Source organism: Nerophis ophidion, linkage group LG17, assembly GCF_033978795.1.
Source record: "Nerophis ophidion isolate RoL-2023_Sa linkage group LG17, RoL_Noph_v1.0, whole genome shotgun sequence".
In the NCBI taxonomy this organism is placed as follows: Eukaryota; Metazoa; Chordata; class Actinopteri; order Syngnathiformes; family Syngnathidae; genus Nerophis; species Nerophis ophidion.
This window is the reverse complement of record NC_084627.1, coordinates 23,412,508-23,430,322: the sequence shown is the minus strand read 5'-3', so window position 1 is coordinate 23,430,322 and position 17,815 is coordinate 23,412,508. Positions and strand designations below refer to the sequence as shown.

At 39.1% G+C, this 17,815-nt stretch overlaps 1 protein-coding gene across 1 annotated transcript in view; it reads right to left on the bottom strand.

The window, feature by feature from the left end:
• Positions 1 to 17,815, bottom strand: part of itga1 (integrin, alpha 1) — a 186,066-nt gene that overhangs the window by 82,193 nt on the left and 86,058 nt on the right. Inside the window, exon 3 of the mRNA XM_061876612.1 lies at positions 13,052 to 13,161. Coding sequence (XP_061732596.1) covers positions 13,052 to 13,161 — 110 coding nt within the window. The remainder of the gene's footprint in view (positions 1 to 13,051; positions 13,162 to 17,815) is intronic.

Sequence of the window (17,815 nt, the reverse complement as noted above, 5' to 3'; positions counted from 1 at the left end):
TGGTCTACTGTATCAAAAGCCTTCTTAAGATCTAAGAATACTCCTATTGTATATTTATTTTTATCAATACTATCAGTTATTTCTTCAATTAAATCTGTTAATGCTTGTGCTGTTGATCGATTATTCCTGAAACCATACTGCCTATCTGTTAATAATTCATTTTTTTCTACAAAGCCATCGAATCTATTTATAAATATTTTTTGTAATATTTTGGAGAACTGTGGTAATATTGAGATTGGTCTGTAGTTTGTGAATAAGTGTCCGTCTCCCGCTTTGTGAATAGGAACAACTTTTGCAATTTTCATTAGTTGAGGAAATACTCCCATTTCAAATGAAAGGTTAAATAGATACGCTAATGGAGCACTAATTCCATCTATCACATACTTTAAAGTTTGCATGTCTATATCATCCACATCTTTGCTTGTTTTGTTCTTAAAACTTTTGACTATGTCCCTGATTTCTCTTTCTACTACTGGTTTTAAAAACATTGTTTTAGGGTTTGGGTTGATATAATCTGCTGCATCTATTTTTGTCCCTTCTACCTTTATCTCTTCTGCTAGTTTCGGTCCAATATTTATAAAATAATCATTAAATGTATTTACTATCACCTCCTTATCCTTAATCATGTTGTTATTTTCTATAAAGTATGGTGGGTATTGATTATCATCATTTTTATTTCTAATAATACCATTTAATATTTTCCATACACCTCTTATATTATTCTTGTTGTATTCCAGTTTATTTATATAATAATCTTTTTTACACATTCTGATTATATTGATTAGTTTATTTTTATATTTTTTATATTTATTTTCATTTACTAAAGTTCTATTTTTTATAAATTCCTTATATAAAATATTCATTTTTTTACAGGCATTTTGGAGTCCTTTAGTCATCCACGGTTTAAACTCGCCGTACTTTGACTTCCTTTTATAATTTACTACTGGACAATTTCCATCATATAGTATTTTAAATGTGTTCAAGATTTCTTCATAAGCTGTATTAATTTATTTTTTTATCATATATAGTATTCCAATTTTGCTTTTGTAGTTCATTCTTGAATTTGTTGAGCGTTTTCTCTGTTATGATTCTTTTATAGACAGTTTCATATTCATTCTTGATTTTAATTTTACTGGCACAGTTGTAGACCACAAAGACTGGGAGATGATCACTTATATCATTTATCAAGATTCCACATATTAGGTTGTCATCCATTATATTGGTAAATATATTGTCAATTAGGGTGGCACTATGTGATGTGATTCTTGTTGGTTTATTTATCAAAGATATCAAACTCATACTGTGCATTGTGTCTATAAATTCAGCTGTTTCTCTATTGCTACTTGTATGTATTAAGTCAATGTTAAAGTCTCCACTAATAAATATTTCTTTGTTATTCAATTTATAAAATAATCCTTCCATAGCTTTGGTGAAGGTTTCTATTTTGGATCCCGGAGTTCTATATATACAACTAACTAGGATATTTTTTCTTCCTTCTCTTATAATCTCTACCGTTATACATTTCATTACTTGTTCAATGATAGATGTCATATTTTCAACTTTAATAAAGTTTACATTTTTATCAATATAGAGTGCTACTCCTCCTCCCTTTTTATCTATTCTATCCAAATGCACAAATTCATATCCATTCAGACCAAAATCTACACTTTTTTCTTGAGTTATCCAAGTTTCTGATATTGCTATAATGCTAAAAGGTTTTAAAAATTGACTTAAATATTCCTTTATATGGTGAAAGTTTGCAGACAGACTTCTACAATTAATATGTATAATTGTTAATTGGTTACTTAATTTTATACTGTCATTATATTGTTCATCTGTATAATATTTGCAATTCATTGCTATGCCATTGAAGAAATTTTTTTCAGGGTCTATATCGTTTTCAAACATAGTGCAAAGTTCATACTTCACTCATTCATTTGCTGTTATATTAACATTCAATTACCAAGTTGGCAACATGATTTCTGGTTTCATCATTTGTACTTTTCAAGCTCCCCCATTTCTCTGATTACTAGAACCTTTGCTTCTTCAGGCGTGCCCTGTAGTTTTATCCAGACTTTGCAATTCCGTGTCCACGTGGACTGAATTTTCCCTTGTTTCTTTAGGGCCCTAGCCTGTCTTGCTATGTCCGAGTTTTTTTTTGTTAAGTGCTCATTAATGTACACTGCCGTACCTCTTAACTTTTTAGACTGTCTCAAAAGATCACTTTTTACTTGCCTTTAATATGCCTTGCCTATTTAACACACTCATATTATATTGCAAAACAAATGTGTATAATTTTGTTTTTTTAAATGTACTGCATGAGTAGGTTTTTCCTCATCATCCTGACTTTGGTCCTGTCAGTTCTCCCTGTCCTTTGTTCTGCATAAAGCCTCCAACCCCCAAATTGGACAAAGCAAAGAGAACGCAATGAAAGTTCATTTAACTGAGTTTTAGGCTTAAATTATGGCGCCCAACAAATTCTAACTTGCAACAAGAGGCTGTGACCAGGAAAAAAAAGAATGTGTGCAATTCTATTCTGTCGCTTAAGTATTATCTTAGCACAAATTCCACTGGGTACCAAAATTCACTTATGAATTAATAGTTGAAAAAATGATCTACCTAACATAATCAACAGTATCTATTAATAATTGGGGCCTACAAATTCTGCCTCGTAAAAAGCTCGAATGTTGACGAATCCATTATGCCACTATTGTATTACCTATGCACAAATTCTACTGGATACGACAATTGATTTTGGACTAAATAGTACAAAATATCTACCTAACCTAATCTACAGTATCCACTAATAATTATGGTCTTCAAATTCTGCCGAGCAGCAGCTGTGACCAAAAAAAAAAAAGAATGTGAGTGATTCTATTTTGTCACTCAAGTATTACCTTTGCACAAATTCCACTGAAACCCAGAATTTCTTTTGGAATCAATAGTAAAAATTATCTATCTAACTTAGTCGACTGTATGGACTAAACATTTTGGTCTACAAATTATGTCTAGCAACAAGCATTGTAAACAGGTAAAAAGAAAGTGAGCGATTCTGTTTTGCTGCTGAAGTATTACCTCTTCCCAAGTTCTATTGGATACCAGAATTTATTATGGAATTAACAGTAAAACAATATTTACACAACTTAAACTATAGTATCTACTAACAATTATGGTCTTCAAATTCTGCTGAGCAACAAGCATCTGTGACCAGGAAAAATAAAACAATGTGAGCAATTCTATTTTGTCGCTTAAGTATTACCTTTGCACAAATTCTACTGGATACCATAATATATTTAGGAATTAACATTAAAAAAATATTTACATAACACAATTTAGAGCCGGGGTTTTCAAACTCATTTTAGATCGGGGGCCACTTGGACAAAAATGTACTCCCAAGTGGGCCAAACTGGTAAAATCAGGGCACGATAACTTAAAAATAAAGACAACTTCAGATGTATTTTCTTTGTTTGAAAATAGAACAGGCACAAATCATAAAGTTTTAGTTTTTTTTACACTTACATGTTGCGGATAACCCTGCTGTATTCCGCCCGATTGTAGCTGAGATAGGCTCCAGCGTACTCCGCGACCCCGAAGGGAATAGGCGGTAGGAAATGGATGGATGGATGGATGTTGCAGTTAATCATTTATTTGTCGTTTATATTTTCTGGATAAATTATGTGATAACGTTTATCAGTCAACTCATTGGTGTCTATCAAGATAAACAAATATATATCAAAATCAAATTACAGGTTGTTATTAATGTAGTTTGATCATTTTTCTCGAATGATGTAACATCATGTGCTTTATTTTGTACATATGTAGCATTATTTACAAAGATACCAAGAATTGCTATAGTGAAATCGAGTGGACATATTCATTCAAAAATATCAGGTTAATTTTTATACTTCGCAAACTCATCCCGCGGGCCGGATAAAACCTATTCGTGGGCCTGATCCGGCCCTCGGGCCGTACGTTTTACACCCCTGATATAGAGTATCTACTTAAAGTTGGTGTCTACAGATTCTGCATAGCAACAAGCAGCTGTGACCAGAAAAGGAAAATAATGTGAGCGGTTCTATTTTAGGTAAAGTATTACCTCTACATAAATTCTATTAGATATCAGTAAAATACCAGAACATAAAAGATGTGGTTTACAAGTTCCGCCTAGCAACAAGCAGCAGTGACCGGGAACAAAAAATGTGAGCGATTCCATTATGCCGCCAGCTAAAGTATTACCTCTGCACACATTCTACGGAAGGGGTTAGCGCCTCCCTAGTGGCTCCCTGGACCTCTTTCAGAGATGTGTGAAAATGGAAAAAGATGATGAAAAACTATATTTTTTGTTTTAATATATTTTCTGTAGGAGACACAAACCTTCCTAATTGTTAGAAATCCCACAGTTTATGCTATACAAGTTTCACTGATGAGAGTATTTGGAAAGTACCATTTTGTCCTACTAATATCAGCGATCCCTGAAGTCATCGTAGTTTGTATTTTTTTCCAATGCTGCCACAGAAAAGTTTTTTTAAGTTTTATGCCTCTCCTTCTTTGTCTCATTTTGTCCACCAAACGTTTTATGCTGTGCGTGAATGCACAAAGTGAGCTTTGTTGATTTAATTGATTTGCTGTAGTGCTTATCAGGCATATTTGGTCAATCCATGGCTGCAAGTTATCTCACCCTCTGAGAAACCTCCATTTTACTAATGTTTTGCAATGTTGCAAAAATGTGTAGGGTAAAAAATGAAATACAACATTTCTGTCAACAGAGATTGGCACCAGCCTTTGATAGTAGGATAATATAGCTAATATAGACACTTACATCATGTGTCTTCTTAATTATAGGACTTATATAAGGCTTTGAATTTTTTACGGCTCCAGACCGATTTTATTTTTTTATTTTTGGTCCAATATGGCTCTTTCAACATTTTGGGTTGCCGACCCCTGTTCTACAGGACAACAAAATGTGTTTTGTAATCATTATTGAACGTGATTTACCTGGCCTACAAATTCTGCCTAGCAACAAGTGGCATGCCATTTCTACATAAAAAAAAACAGCACTACACACAAACTGTATGTCCCGTAAGCAAGAGAATGGTTCATCAATTACAGCATGTGGCTAAAATTACTAAGTTGTTACAAACTGTTGCTCCAGCGTGGGAATGTTTTGGGATGTAAGGGGGTACACACATTCACACAGTCTCATAAATGACAGCACCACTCAGTGACTTAGGAACATTTCCCTTTGGAATCTGACTCCCATTAGCAGGCAGCTCTTGTCATGACATATGTTCTACTCATGGACCTTAACTTCATGGACGGCTGATTGCACATTCTGCCTCAGGTTTTATTTGCTGACCTTGTCATATTTTTTTTATTTAAAAAAAAAAAAAAAAGGAAGTGCATTCACAAAACAGGAAAATGATAACATATTTTTGGTCCACCAGAGCTTCCCCAATATAATAAGTAACAAAGCAAAGAGGAATGTTGTTAGCAATTTAACCTAAGCTGTAGAAGGATGCCGGGAGATAAAGGCTCACGTCCACATCATGTACACCTGCAGCTGCACTATCAAACTAGAAAAGCACTTCATTGTCATTGTCACAGAGCAGGGTTCGGCAACCCAAAACGCTGAAAGAGCCACATTGGACCAAAAATACAAAAAATAAATCTGTCTGGAGCCGCAAATATTTAAAAACCGTATATAAGTGTTATAGCGAAGGCAACACATGACGTAAGTGTCTATATTAGCTATAATAGCCTACTATCAAAATGACTATGTGTCGCAGGCTGAAGCAAATCTTCGTTGACAGAAATGTTGAAATTTTTAATATATTTAATCTACACATTTTTACAACATTAGAAACCATTAGTAAATCAGAGGCTACTCAGAAGGTGAGATAACTTCTGGAAACTACTGGCTTTTAATGGCCAGAGCTATACGTGTGTGTGTCCAAGTTAAAGGAATCGGCAGGCTGTCTTCTTTTAACAGATTTATTACAATCTTTGGCAAGCTAGGTAATGTTTGCTGTGATATGGAACAACATGGCACACTAACAACTATCAGAAATGTAGCCAATATTACATACAGATAATATGTCGTGAGACATGCAAAACTAAATCATATACAAAGAAGATAAAAGTAAAGGATATTAAATTATCTCTAATATACCTACAAATGAGGCATAATGATGGAATATGTACATTCAGCTAGCCTAAATAGCATGTTAGCATTGATTAGTCTGCAGTCATGCAATGTCCAAATATGCTTGATAAGCACTCCACACAATTCAGTAACACCAACAAAGCTCACTTTTGTGCATTCACACACAGTATAAAAGATTTGGTGGACAAAATGAGACGGATGCCATTCATCCATCCATCCATTTTCTACTGCTTATTCCCTTTGGGGTCTCGGGGGTGGGGTTTGGGCTGGTGCCTATCTCAGCTACAATCGGGCGGAAGGCGTCGTACACCCTGGACAAGTCGCCACCTCATCACAGGGCCAACACAGATAGACAGACATGATTCACACTCACATTCACACATTAGGGACCATTTAGTGTTGCCAATCAACCTATCGCCAGGTGCATGTCTTTGGAAGTGGGAGGAAGCCGGAGTACCCAGAAGGGACCCACGCAGTCACGGGGAGAACATGCAAACTCCACACAGAAAGATCCCGAGCCCGGGTTTAAACCCAGGACTACTCAGGACCTTCCTATTGTGAGGCGGACGCACTAACCCTTCTTCCACCGTGCTGCCCGACAAAGAATGAGTGGCATAAAATATATGTCTTTCTCTGGGATCATTGAACAATGTTATACATGTTAACAAACTACGGTGAGTTCAAGGACCGCCAAAATTTGTAGGACAGAACGGTGCTCGCCAAATACTCTCATGAGAGAATCATGTTTAATATAAACAGTGGGATTTCTAACAATTATGGAGGTGTGTGTCATGTTGTCCTCCTACAGAAACTATATCAAAACTAAAATATATTTGTTCCCCAATCTTTTTCTATGTTCATACATTTTTGAAAAAGCACCAGGGAGCCACAAGGATGGGGCTAAAGAGCCACATGCAGCTCTGGAGCCACAAGTTGCAGACCCCCGTCATAGAACAACAACGAAGGCCTGATTTACACTGCACATGAAATCAGGTGTGATTACAACTGAATCCAACTGGAATCTGATCTTTTCAAATGTGATTTCAGTCAAAACGTGAAACGACCTAAATACGACTTGAATGTGATTTTATTTTTTTTTCGACAGATTTTGGTGAACTACACCATTCGTGTGCGCCAGAAAGACCCAGTGACCAGCGGAAGTAGATATATCATCACAAAATCTTTATTTAAGACGACCAAATTTTTGGTGCATCACTTGTCAAAAGCGCGCAAATAACTATACGTAATATATGTACAGTGGGGCAAAAAAGTATTTAGTCAGCCACCGATTGTGCAAGTTCTCCCACTTAAAATGATGACAGAGGTCTGTAATTTTCATCATAGGTACACTTCACCGGTGAGAGATAGAATGTGGAAAAGAAATCCAGGAATTCACATTGTAGGAATTTTAAAGAATTTATTTGTCAATTATGGTGAAAAATAAGTATTTGGTCGACCATTCAAAACTCTCACTGATGGAAGGAGGTTTTGGCTCCAAATCTCACGATACATGGCCCCATTCATTCTTTCCTTAACACGGATCAGTCGTCCTGTCCCCTTAGCATAAAACAGCCCCAAAGCATGATGTTTCCACCCCCATGCTTCACAGTAGGTTTGGTGTTCTTGGGATGCGACTCAGTATTCTTCTTCCTCCAAACACGACAAGTTGAGTTTATACCAAAATGGATACATGGATGATACAGCAGAGGATTGGGAGAATGTCATGTGGTCAGATGAAACCAAAATAGAACTTTTTGGTATAAACTCAACTCGTTGTGTTTGGAGGAAGAAGAATACTGAGTTGCATCCCAAGAACACCATACCTACTATGAAGCATAAGGGTGGAAACATCATGCTTTGGGGCTGTTATTCTGCTAAGGCAGTGGTGTCAAACACAAATACAGACCGGGCCAAAATTTAAAACTGAACAAAGCCGCGGGCCGAGGTTGAACAAATTAACCCTTTAATAGGGACCCAAACAAATTTTGCATTGAATATTGACCAAGCAAGGCTTATACTTTTTAGACCAGTTGATCTGCCGTTTCTTTTCTTTTTCTCCTATGTCCCACTCTCCCTTGTGGAGGGGGTCTGGTCCGATCCGGTGGCCATGTACTGCTCGCCTGTGTATCGGTTGGGGACATCTCTGCGCTGCTGATCCGCCTCCGCTTGGGATGTTTTCCTGTTGGCTCCGCTGTGAACGGGACTCTCGCTACTGTGCTAGATCCGCTTTGGACTGGACTTTTGGAACTGTGTTGGATCCATTATGGATTGAACTTTCACAGTATCATGTTAGACCCGCTCGACATCCATTGCTTTCCTCCTCTCCAAGGTTCTCATAGTCATCATTGTCACCGACGTCCCACTGGGTGTGAGTTTTCCTTACCCTTATGTGGGCCTACCGAGGATGTCGTAGTGGTTTGTGCAGCCCTTTGAGACACTAGTGATTTAGGGCTATATAAGTAAACATTGATTGATTGATTGATATAACTTTATAGTGACATGCAAAATCCAGTTTCAAATAATAATAATAAAAAAATATTAATGGCATATCAAATAAAATAAAAACACAAATTTAATGCCTTTTTTCGGCGGCGGGTTTGAGTTGGGGCGGGATTTGGTGGTAGCGGGGATGTGTATTGTAGCGTCCCGGAAGAGTTAGTGATGCAAGGGGTTCTGGGTATTTGTCCTGTTGTGTTTATGTTGTGTTACGTTGCGGATGTTCTCCCGAAATGTGTTTGTCATTCTTGTTTGCTGTGGGTTCACAGTGTGGCGCATATTTGTAACAGTGTTATCCTTGTTCATACGGCCACCCTCAGTGTGACCTGTATGGCTGTTGAACAAGTATGCATTGCATACACTTGGGTGTGTGTATGAACCGCATATATTATGTGAGTGGGCCGGAACGCTGTTTTTATGGAAGAAAAGCGGACGTGGCGACATGTAGAGAACGCCAAAAGCAGTGCTTTTACGGCCCGCCCCCAATATTATTGTCCGGGTGGAAATCGGGAGAAATTCGGGAGGGGCACTGAACTTCGAGAGTATCCCGGGAAAATTAGGAGGGTTGACGAGTATGAGTATTAGCGCTGAATGTGGTGTTACAGCGGCGGGCCAACTCTAATGTTAATTTGACATTGCCTCAAGGGTCAAATGAAATAACACGGCCCGCGGGCTCGAGTTTGACACCCATATGCTAAGGGGACAGGATGATTGATCCGTGTTAAGGAAAGAATGAATGGGGCCATGTATCGTAAGATTTTGAGCCAAAACCTCCTTCCATCAGTGAGAGCTTTGAATGGTCGACCAAATACTTGTTTTCCACCATAATTTACAAATAAATTCTTTAAAATTCCAACAATGTGAATTCCTGGATTACATGTGAGTTGAAAAATAAAACTCCCGTAGATCCACGCTGATGTCGGTGTCTCCTCTTCTTAACAGCTTTTATAAGATTATAACCCTCTCAAATATATTATACTATATACATCCATTCATACATAATATTAATTTCATTTACTTTTAGCTGAAAAAACACTCACTTTTAAGGTGTTGTGACTTTTATTTTATTTTGTCGTTTTAGCGACTTCCTCCTAGTCAACTTCCTTTGTTTTCACTTCATCAAAGTGTGCATGCAAGTGACGTCGAGGCCACATTGGGGCCACATCGGTGCCTGTGCGCGTTTACACTGGACTCTTGCAGTGTAAACAGTCAGCTAAAAAAAGTGGTACACCTTGGACAAGTCACCACTTAATTGCAGGGCAAACACAGATAGACAACATTCACACTCACATTCAAACACTAGGGACCATTTAGTGTTGCCAATCAACCTATCCCAGGTGCATGTCTTTGAAAGTGGGAGGAGCCTATCCCCAGGTGCATGTCTTTGAAAGTGGGAGGAGCCTATCCCCAGGTGCTTGTTTTTGGAAGTGGGAGGAAGCCGGAGTACCCGGAAGGAACCCACGCAGTCACGGGGAGAAAATGCAAACTCCACACAGAAAGATGCCGAGCCCGGGATTCAACTCAAGACCTTCGAAATGTGAGCCACGTGCACCAACCCCTATCCACCATGCTGCCCATTTCTGACATTTCCTGAAAGTTAAATCAAATACCACCCATAACTTTTTAAGGCTGTGTTGCTAACTAACTGACAGACAGAGAGACAACCTCAGCAAATAGAAGGATAGATGAAATTGTCATGTCTGTGTGTGTTTGTATTGTTCATGCCAATGCGGATTCCTCAATGAGCCCCGCGGAGCGCACCTCGGGACACGCCCACGGCCGCTCCTCTCCTGTACGCGTCACTCCGCCAGCAGCAAGCAGCTGCAATCAATCTGCAATCAGCGCACCTGTGGGTGATGATCTTCCTGGGCTTCTTAAGCCAATGCCGACCTGTGTTCCGGGCTAGAACGTAATGACCCTTCCTGCACTGTAAGCAATCTTAGTTCTTGCTCTTTGCTCAACGTTTTTTCTTCCACGTGTTGATAGATTGATTGAAACTTTTATTAGTAGATCGCACAGTACAGTACATATTGCGTACATTTGACCACTAAATGGTAACAGCCGAATAAGTTTTTCAACTTGTTTAAGTCGAGGTCCATGTTAATCAATTCATAGTAAATGATTAGTCCCTTGTCTTCTTGTCGTCCTCCTAGCAGTCTGCCTTCGCTCCCACGTCTACGAGCTGTGTGTCTCGTTGTTTCCCCCCGCGTTCCTTCTGCTTCCCTGACAGCCTTCTCGATCCCCGATCCTGGACATGGACCTCTTGATGCTCCGCTATACGCCCCGGACTACCTGCCTGTCTCACGGACCCCCGAGCGCTGCCTTGTCCCTCCTCTCGTTCAACATTACGATAACACTCAGCAGTTAATTCCTACACATTGTCTTACACCATACACACTCTTGAATTTAGTCACACTCCATTACCTTAGTTTAAGTATTATTGGTTGTTTTTATATATAGAATATATATATATATATAATCAATCACAGAGGTTTACTGCCCCCTTGTGTCTGTGCCATCTCAACTCCTCCCGTACGTAACAGTTCATCTGTCAATTACAAACAGGTTACACTTTTGTTCAATAGCCAAATGGAACTCTGTACATTAAGTGAACCCTCTTGTCAGTCTTCCACCCCCCCAGCCACTTCATACAGCTACTCCCCGAGGACGGGGATCCCGAGGTGTTCACAGGCCTGCCGGGAAACATGTCCTGGGTCTTCCCAATGGCCTCCTACCAATCGGACGTGCCCTAAACACCTCCCCAAGGAGCCGCACGGGGGGCATTATATGTATATTTTTTTTATGATAGATGTGCAACCTTGCTGAGTATTGATGATATAATAGAAATGATCACCAAAAAATATATTCACCCATTTCTGACATTTCAAACGCCACCATAACTTTTTGTGTTATGTTGCTACACTCCAAAAAAAAATGCTGGGTTATTTTGCTAACCCATTTTATGAGTTGCAAGTGTTGGGTTACATTTTTGAGTTATTTTTATGAATAGCAATCAATTTTTTGGGTTATAAGGGTATTATTTTAACTCAGTTTCTGAGTTTTCAAAACTATGAACCATTTTTGGATTGTTTTGTCAATGAGTAATGCAGTTTTGGGTAAAAGGCTTTTTTTATTTTTATTAATAAAGGTACTTTTTTCTTGAAGGGAATTTTATTAAGTATTAATCTGATTAACAGTATTTACACTCACACATCTTATGTACATGAACATATTTCAAAATGCTGTATAGGACTACTATGACCATACACAGCAATTCCTGTAAAAAAAAAAAAAAGTCACTCATATCTTGCTTTTGAGTATATTTTAATGGAATGATAATAATTCTGATCAGTAGTTGAGAAGGAGTAGGACAAACCAGCAGTGAAATGTATAATTTGTAACCAACTATTGGGTCAAGGAGCGCTAAATTGCGCAACCCAATAGTTGGGTTTGGAATAACCCAACATTGTTGTGAAAAAATCCCTGCTTTTGTGTTAAATAAATTCAACCCAACAGTTGGGTTATGAATCAACCAATGGCTTATACTTGTAGAGCGCTTTTTCTACCTTTTTGAGGAACGAAACAACATGAGTTAGCATAACTCAACTTTTGGGTTAAATAATTCAACGCAAAAGTTGGGTTGAAAAAATTCATCCAAAAAGTTGAGTTAAAATAACTCAAATAAGGGGTTTGTCCTTTTCCGGACCAGCAGTTGAGTTAAAATTGGGTTATTTTTTAACCCAACCTTTTTTTAGTGCGTAACTAACAGACAAATAAGGGAATACAACCCGTACTAGATCTGTGTAAAATAAAATAAAATAAAAAGTTTATTCTGGAAATAAAAATTCATTTAAAAAAAAATCTTATTTTATCATAAATATTATATACTAAAATACTTTATTTTACTTTAATAAAATATATATATTTCAAGATTTTTCAGTTTTCCAGATGATATTGTAAAACACTCTTAGAGAGGTATTAATTTAACATTGTTTATGTTTGCACTACATCTGACTATGACTGTTATTCTATCTAAAAAAGAAAAGATTTAAAGAATATTTGTATAAAAAACATTTCCTTATTCTAAAAGGCACTAATTCAACAATGTTTATAAGTGTAATATTTAGTCCTCCGAAAAATGCTAACAAACAGGCCAAGTAAACATGCCTAATAAAGCACCCTAAAAGTCATGTTGGCGTCTGCTAGGCCGAGAGCTATTTATGTTGTGTTTATCTGTTTAATGAAGCCCTAATTACACTAGGACGACCATTAAATCCACATTTGTTTACTCAGATGGGCCTCACTTCCCCTCAGCGAGAGCAACTCGAGATATACAGTAAACACACAGCCAACGTGCACACACAAACATGGTGTAAGGTCTGATGGTCTTACCTGGCAGCTCCAGTTTGACGCATGTGTTCCCCTCTCTGCCCACAGGACACTTGTAGACGTCGCCTGTTCGTTTCGCCGGCTGGCCCGACAGTGGCGATCCAATTAGAACCCTGAATTTAAAAGCATACACCATTAGTTTGGTAGACACTTCACCAAATCAAGCGTTTTATGGCTGCGATAACAAGCGCAATTACTCTATTAGTGTACCGGTACTTGACGACTTTGTTAAAGCTTTTGAAAGTCATGGTGGGGTGGTTTATGAGCCTCGTTATATCATTTACAGCCCTCACATTTCACCAACCCTTTTAATAACAGTCTACTTTCTCAAGGGACAGTAATATAGAATTAAAACTCATATACTTTAGAGTAGTCAGTGCACATCTTGTTTAGCGGCATAGTATCCACTGGTGCAAAAAATACGTTACGACGTGCCGACCAATCGGCGACCGTTCATTATTGGCCAATCTTCTTGAAAAAGTATGTGATTGCTAATTAATGCCTTTCATATTGTATTTAATGTTTAGTGCCATGGCTAACAAGTAAGCAGCTAATTATGTGTCTTCATAAACAGTGTGAAGTCCACTCCCCTAAGTAAATAATAATCACCTCCATTACGGCAAACAAACCAGATTTTACGGTCGCAAAAAGATGCAAAAAGACGGGAAGCGGCAGAAGCAGTGTGCAGATAAGAGTCTTTTGATTTCAAATATCAATGCATTCATGATCCGTGGCCCGAATCATGTTTTTGTTATTTTCTGTTAGTTTTGGACTCACTTAGTTTCTGTTGTTGTGCACCCTTGAGTTTGTTTAGTTACCATGGCTACTTATTATTTTCACCTGCCTCTGATTGGTGTTCGGGACGCTCACCTGTTCCCTGAGCACTAAATAGAGGTATTATTTAAGCCTGCCTTTGCCAGTCAGTCCGCCTGGCTTCTTTGTTTGCTACACGCAACCTGCTACGTGAGCATTCCTTGTTTTCTAGTCTATGCTAAGTTGTAGCCTTAGCTTCCAGTCCAATCGGCGCGTTGTTGCTTCGGCTTGTTTTCGGTTTTTGGCACTTCCTTGAGTTTCGAAGAATAAATCATGTACCTACATGCACATCCTGTCCGGAGTGGTCTGTTTGCATCCCGAAGGAACGAACCTCGCAGCAAGCTGTGACCCCCCGCACGTTACAAACGCAAAAAACACAAAAAGGGACGTGTCACTCAGAGGCGCACGGCAAGCCCAAGGACACACTTAGCTTATGGCAAAAATACAAAAAAGCTAGAACATAAGCAATGATGTAAGGCTAACAAGAAACGCAAAAACACTCACATAAGGTCAACAATCCGCCAGGGCCGAGTGAACAGCAAGACGGGTATAAAACGGGGCATGATTAATGGCGGCATCACGTAAGGACACAAATCACTAGACAGGCACTAATGTGTAAGATTAGCGCACCTAGCAACCAAATGTAAACAATAGAAAGAGCGCTGAAACAGAAACAGATCTTGACATGACAACGAGAGGACTTTAGGGAAAAAATGATTTAATTAAGTGGTAGATAAAAATGATTTAATTAAATAGTAGATAAAAGTTTTTGTGTTATGATCCGCTGCCCGGATCATATATTGATTTAGGTTTGTAGTCTTTTTGTAATATGTTCTGTTAGTGTTTGACTTCTTCCTAGTTGTACTTTCTTGTTTGTTCGGTCACCATAGTTACGCATTAGTTTCACCTGCCTCTTGGTTTTGACGCGCACCTGCCTCGTGATTACCACCTTGATTTAAACCTGCCTTCTTTGTTCATTCTTCCTTGCTTCCTGGTTTGTGTTCGCAACAGTGACGACCTTGATTCCCGATTCTGGTAACCAGTTTTGTACTTGCTAGCTTCCGCGCTATACCCTTGTTTTTCTAGCTCCCATGCTAGCTCTTTTTGTTTACCTTTTGTGCCTTGTGCAAGTTTTTCTTTTCTTAGTCTGATTTATATTTTAAAATAAATCATTGTTTCTTACCTTCACGCTGTGTCCGAGCCCGACTGCATTAAGAGAGAACGCACCTGTGTCACGATGCCACGCAATCGTCACATTTTGCTTTTGTTTAATTATTGTGTATTAATGTAGATCAAACTGTTATATGTAGTTAAAGAGAATAAGGAAGTAGTTCAAGTATTGTGTTGATATTTTTAAACTGTGCTCACCATAAAATTGTTTAAACATTTACAGTTGATACATCAATCATCAATCAATCAATGTTTACTTATATAGCCCTAAATCACTAGTGTCTCAAAGGGCTGCACAAACCACCACGACATCCTCGGTAGGAAAACTCACACCCAGTGGGACATTGGTGACAATAATGACCCAGTGGGACGTCGGTGACAATGATGACTATGAGAACCTTAGAGAGGGGGAAAGCAATGGATGTCGAGCGGATCTAACATGATACTGAAAGTTCAATCCACAATGGATACAACACAGTCGCGAGAGTCCAGTCCAAAGAGGATCCAAGACACAACAGCGAGAGTCCCGTTCACAGCGGAGCCAGCAGGAAACCATCCCAAGCGTAGGCGGATCAGCAGCGCAGAGATGTCCCCAGCCGATACACAGGCGAGCAGTACATGGCCACCGGATCGGACCGGACCCCCTCCACACGGGAGAGTGGGACATAGAAGAAAAAGAAAAGAAACGGCAGATCAACTGGTCTAAAAAGGGAGTCTATTTAAAGGCTAGAGTATACAAATGAGTTTTAAGGTGAGACTTAAATGCTTCTACTGAGGTGGCATCGCGAACTGTTACCGGGAGGGCATTCCAGAGTACTGGAGCCCGAACGGAAAATGCTCTATAGCCCGCAGACTTTTTTTGGGCTTTGGGAATCACTAATAAGCCGGAGTCCTTTGAACGCAGATTTCTTGCCGGGACATATGGTACAATACAATCGGCAAGATAAGATGGAGCTAGACCGTGTAGTATTTTATACGTAAGTAGTAAAACCTTAAAGTCACATCTTAAGTGCACAGGAAGCCAGTGCAGGTGAGCCAGTACAGGCGTAATGTGATCAAACTTTCTTGTTCTTGTCAAAAGTCTAGCAGCCGCATTTTGTACCAACTGTAATCTTTTAATGCTAGACATGGGGAGACCCGAAAATAATACGTTACAGTAGTCGAGGCGAGACATGTGACCAGCACTGGTATCGGCTGGTCTCACACATGGATAACCAGTATCGGAATCGGCATCTTAATACACTGTATGTCTCCTCCAGACTTGAATCTGTGGAAAAGTGCACCAACAACCAATGCACCTTCTCAAAGGAGGAGAATGGACACAAGCGCCTGTGTGAATATTTCATGTTTCCATGTGTACACCTGCGACTTATCCAAGATACGGCAAATTATAATACGCGCCAAACATGAAGTGGGTCCAGAAATGACGAGAAGATGGCTGCTGAAATGTAAGGTGTGTTTGTTGTATGATGTTACATGACCGTGCCCCCGTATGCAGACACATGACACATGACTCCATGCATGCCTGCGCTCACGAGTGATCATGGTCATGTGACCTGGTGTGTAAACTGATGCTAAAATGGAGAGCCGGTCATCTGCCTTCATCTAAACACTCAGGCTTTATCAACATTCCTGCACTCTAATGAGGCCTGGATGTCTACACGGGAAAAACAACACTGCTCCCAAAAACACACACACACACACTCAATCTTTGATGTGTACACTTTAAAATGTTATCTGTAGACCAATTACGTATAAAATGGTTGTCAAAATTGGCGTTTCGACAGGTTTGATTGCACACCAGAGTTAGACCCTATGAACAGTATTTCCAGTAATAGCAGTGTAACAGGGCCAGGTGTACGTTAGTAAACCTCACTCCCTGACAAAGAGAAATATGTGATGTATCATGTTGAAACTAAACATCATACATCAGACCTGGGCAAATTAAGGCCCGTTAAGCTTTTCAATCCGGCACGCTGGACATTCCCAAATCATTTTTTTAGATGTTTAAAGGCCTACTGAAACCCACTACTACCGACCACGCAGTCTGATGAAATATTAACATTGCAACACATGCCAATACGGCCGGTTTAGTTTACTAAATTGCAATTTTAAATATCGCGCCGAAATATCCTGCTGAAACGTCTCGGTATGATGACGTGTGCGCGTGACATCACGGATTGTCGAGGACATTTTGTTCCAGCATCGTTCCCAGCTATTAGCTCGTCTGTTTTAATCGCGAAATTCCACAGTATTATGGACATCTGTGTTGCTGAATCTTTTACAATTTGTTCAATGGACAATGGAGACATCAAAGAAGAAAGCTGTAGGTGGGAAGCGGTGTATTGCGGCCGTCTTTAGCAACACAAACACAGCCGGTGTTTCATTGTTTACATTCCCGAAAAATGACAGTCAAGCTTTTCTACGGAACAGAGATGTCAAGCAAACACGGTTGGATTAGACCACACACACAAAGTACGGTGTATTATGCAGCAATCATTTCGAAAGATCCTGTTTTGAAGAGGGTCCCTTGCGAAGGGCAGAGATGGGCATCGCCACCACCCGTCGACTGGTGCTGAAGAAAGGTGCGGGGCCGACCTTCAGGTTGTACAGGTACGACCATATAATCTCACTAAAACAGTAGTAACACAATAAGCAAATAAGGGATTTTCCAGAATTATCCTAGTAAATTTGTCTAATAACATCTGAATCTCTGCCACTGTATAGTCTTTTTTTTTCTAGTCCTTCACTCTTACTTTCCTCATCCATGAATCTTTCATCCTC